General features: G+C 62.1%; 1 protein-coding gene across 1 annotated transcript in view; it reads left to right on the top strand.

The window, feature by feature from the left end:
- DCUN1D2 (defective in cullin neddylation 1 domain containing 2) overlaps nt 1-3,877 on the top strand; it is a 24,704-nt gene extending 20,827 nt beyond the window's left edge. Inside the window, exons 5-6 of the mRNA XM_006159664.3 lie at nt 1,857-1,953; nt 3,074-3,877. Coding sequence (XP_006159726.2) covers nt 1,857-1,953; nt 3,074-3,153 — 177 coding nt within the window. The 3' untranslated portion in view covers nt 3,154-3,877. The remainder of the gene's footprint in view (nt 1-1,856; nt 1,954-3,073) is intronic.
- Nucleotides 3,878-3,883: the final 6 nt, after the last annotated feature.

The following is a 3,883-nucleotide window of genomic DNA, read 5'->3' as shown; positions in this document are numbered from 1 at the left end:
TGGTTGTCCGCAGTTCAAGTCCTGGACCCAGTGGCTTGCTTTCTCACTTTCTGTCTTTCTCTGGTCAGATTAAAATAATAATAAATAAAGTTAAATGAAAAAATTATCGAAAACATAAAATAAGTGATCTGTGTTAATAGGGCCCCAAGCAGGCCAAGTTTGAAAACCCCGCCGCAGGGCTGGCAGCTGGGTCCCACATGGCTCACTCTGAGGCTCGATCCCGGACCTGCTGTGTTTGTGCACGCGTGTCCCAAATCCCAAGGAAGACCAGAGAAGGGATTGCAATGTGGCCATCCTCCCTGGGGGGGATTTCTCATTTTCTCTCTCCTTCTCGCTATCTGGTGAGCACACACAGCATATAGTAAAGAAAAAAAAAAAGCCCAGTGTAAATGAAAGTAGGGGTCTCCCCCACGATGAATTGGAGCAGTTCCATGCATACCAGATAAGCCCCCAGTCTGTGAGGTCAGGTGACACGAAGCGCGTGGGCCACGCGGGCCACTGCAATTAGGCCTCCTGCGCTTTTAGAGGTGAGGGGCTGTGTGCTAAGAGGCTGTCCATGCAGTAGACAAGAGTGGGCTCATTTCTCGTCCTCCCCTCTGCCAGACCTGGACATGGCCGTCGCGTACTGGAAGCTGGTGCTGTCTGGGAGGTTCAAGTTCCTGGACCTCTGGAGCACGTTCCTACTGGTGAGTCGCTGCCTCCGCCCTTTGCGTGGCGAGAGGTGGGAGCTTGGCTGCCATGAGGCCTGAGTCAGGCCCGTGGCAGTTCAGGGAGGTGAGAACTCAGGTCAGACAGGGCCGCCAGCTCCACACCTTGCTGGAGGCGGTACCCACCCGGTCTCAGGGGCTGCACCACGCCAGCCTCCAGTCTCCTGGCACCACGCAGCACCCTGCCAGACAGGGTCCCCTAAGACCTGCCCCACGGCCCCCCCGCCCTCACTGAGGCGTCTCCCGGCCCCTGCACTGGACACCATGCTCCGGTCCAGGCCTCTCGGCAGCCCAATTGCACACGGCTGACATGCATGTCGATGGCTTAAACGTGTTGGGGACGTGCGTGTGTGTGTGCCCAGAGTCCTAAAAGGGGGGAGAGGAGGGGGTAGTGGTGTGCACACTCCCCACGGGGGTGCTCTCTCGTCGTCTCTCTGGTGAGCACACGAACCCTCTAGCAGCAAAAAAAAAAAAAAAAGAAAGAGAAGAAAGGGCCGCCGGCGGCGGCCCTGCCGACAGGGCTCGGCCCGCCTGTCACGTGCTGCCGGACGCTGCCGGGAAGCAGGCCTGTGGGCCCTCCAGGATGGGCCTGCAGGGCGCCGCCTGCCTGCCGAGACGCCAGGGCTAGCCGTGTGCTCTAGTGACTGCACAGGACGGCACACGCCGGTGGACAACAGGGCCCAGGCCACGGCGGAACAGAGTGTCCCTGGCCATTCCAGCAGTGCTGAGTACAGGGCGGCCTGTAGAAGGCCACGTGCGATTGGTGCCATTGCTATCTTAGGGTGGGGCCAGCCACACGTGGGCTGCGAGTGTCCGTGCGAGTGCCGGAGGACCAGCTGGGTGAGTGCAGGCGGCCCACAGCAAACCGTGTGCTACAGACGGCGGGCGGTGGCCCTGCTGCCCGGCCATTGCTGAGCCAGTGCGGCAGCGGATGAAGGAGAGAGCGCTGCCCGGAGTTAGTCAGCCCGTGCACGTTCGTCCCCCGTCTGGGTCAGTCCACCTGCCGCGTGTGGCTGGAGGTGCTGTCGTGGCTCTCCTGTGGAGCGAGAGAGGGCTAGGTGCCGTCGCTCTCGCGAACGAGCTCGGCCTCGAGGTCTGACAGTCCCCTCCGCACCGGACTGTGGTGGCTTGTTCCCTCTCCTGCACCAGGAACATCATAAAAGGTCGATTCCAAGGGACACCTGGAACCTCCTGCTGGATTTCGGGGACGTGATTGCGGACGACATGTCCAACTACGACGAGGAAGGTACTGGGCACTACGGCACTGACATGGTGGCCAGGGAGGCCCACGTCCGGCCCACCGTGCTCGCCTGACCCCAGGCGATGGCGGCGGCACAGCAGAGTCGGTCCTGGGCATGGGGCAGCAGGTGGGGCCAGACTGCCCAGTCAGCAGCCCGGGAACCTCCTGGACATCACGGTGGGTCACACAGAAGAAAAGCCAGGCTCTGTTCCACGTAGGTCCAGAAGACAGTCCTGAAAATGGGGCGTTTCGGGTCAGATGCAGAGCCCGCCTGGCTGAGCCCAGACGAGGGGGTGGTTGGACATGGCCACTCCCCCGTACCCTGCCCCAGGAGGTCGCAGGCCAGCCGCGCTGTGCTCCTGACGCCTGCCGAGGAGTCCAGCTCCTGCTTACAGACACGAACGTCCCCGTGCCTTGTGTCCCCAGTGTTGAGGAGAGGCAGACCACACTGGGCCCCTGCTGCAAGGCACTCTGGCCCTGGAGGAGGGACACCCTGGGGAACAGCCACTCTGCACCCCCTGGCAGGCAGCGACCTCCAGGGGGACAGCGGCCTCCTGGCGCCCTGGAGTATGCAGGCTCTCTGGCACAGGCTCCCGCCTTGCTCAGTCGCGGGCGGTCTGCGGTCTGCTTGCTCTTGCTTGGAGCTTGCACCTGTGTGTTCTCGGCCCCACTGCAATGCTGAGCTGCCAGGCGAGGGGAAGACTGCGGCACGTCCCGGGGCAGCCACTTCCATAAGGAGGGCAGGACACGAGGGCACAGCGCAGGGTAGACCACACCCCAGCAGGCCCAGGGCTGGCAGCTGAGTCGGCAGGAGCCCAGGGAGGTGCTCTGGGTGAGGTGTGTCCAGGCCAGGCTTGGGAATAGGTCAGGCTCGGGATGTCCTGGTGGCGAAAGGCACACACAGCACAGTAAGCCCTGTGGGCCACGTGGCTCGTGGTCATCGGGACAGAGGCACCTGCCCACGTGCACATGGGTGAGAGCCAGAGACTCGGGTGAGCTCGGCCGGGCAGCAGGGTGTAGGCCAGGCAGGCGGGTGGGTTAGGTCTTGCAATGTGAGTGGCAGGTTATGCAGCAAGCGCTTCGCATACAAGCTGACGTTCGAGACCTGCTGCTCTGTTCTCTGCAGGAGCCTGGCCTGTCCTCATCGACGCCTTTGTGGAGTACGCTCGGCCGGTCGTCACCGGCGGGAAACGCCGCCTTCTCTAGGCGCCAGGGAGGATGGAGGCGGCGAGGTGAGGGCCCCGCGAGGAGGCACTGTGGCACCTGCTGGACATCTGTCGCCTATCAGAGGCCGGCCCTGGCCAGGCATGGAGCTGCAAGGGCGGGACATGGTGGCCCTGGGGATGACAGGCGATGCTGGCCTTCCCATTTCCGGCGGAGTCATCGAGAGCCTGCTCGCCGGGCCGCAGTGTGTGCCCGTGCAGTTGTGTCCAGGGGTCTGGCCCTCCTGGGCCCGCGCGTCCCGTGACCCAGTGTGCTGGCGCCGGGCCGCTGGACGTGAGCTGAAGCTGCCAAAGTACCCGGAGAAGCTCTTGCTGTTTTCTGGACCGCTGCCAGGCTTCGAGATTTCTGTTTTGAATGATCAAATGCCCAGGTTTAGCCGGTCTAGTTTTGCTCTCATTTTTTTAGATGTCACCTGCACGTGGCTTTGTGCTTTAGGGCTGTGGTGGCTCTGGTGACAGCCTGTGCTGCACAGCCCGTCCAGCCCAGGGGCTCCGCACTGAACCCCGGGACTGTAGGAGTGGTCCCGTGACACATCTCTTCTTAAATACATCTTGTCACGTTGGAAAGACATTTTTTCCACGGAAAGTATTTCTTCCCTCAGTGACAAGTTTTGGGCTGTCCCCGTCTGTCACCCGTAATGCCAGCACCCAGGCCCGTGTGCCATTGCACACACACACATCCTTTTCCCACCAAGGCTGCCAGGTCACCTGCA

The sequence above is a fragment of the Tupaia chinensis genome, unplaced genomic scaffold (genome assembly GCF_000334495.1).
Source record: "Tupaia chinensis unplaced genomic scaffold, TupChi_1.0 Scaffold000644_1, whole genome shotgun sequence".
Lineage (NCBI taxonomy): Eukaryota > Metazoa > Chordata > Mammalia > Scandentia > Tupaiidae > Tupaia > Tupaia belangeri.
The sequence above is the reverse complement of the archived record's forward strand: the minus strand, read 5'-3'. Positions and strand labels throughout refer to the sequence as shown.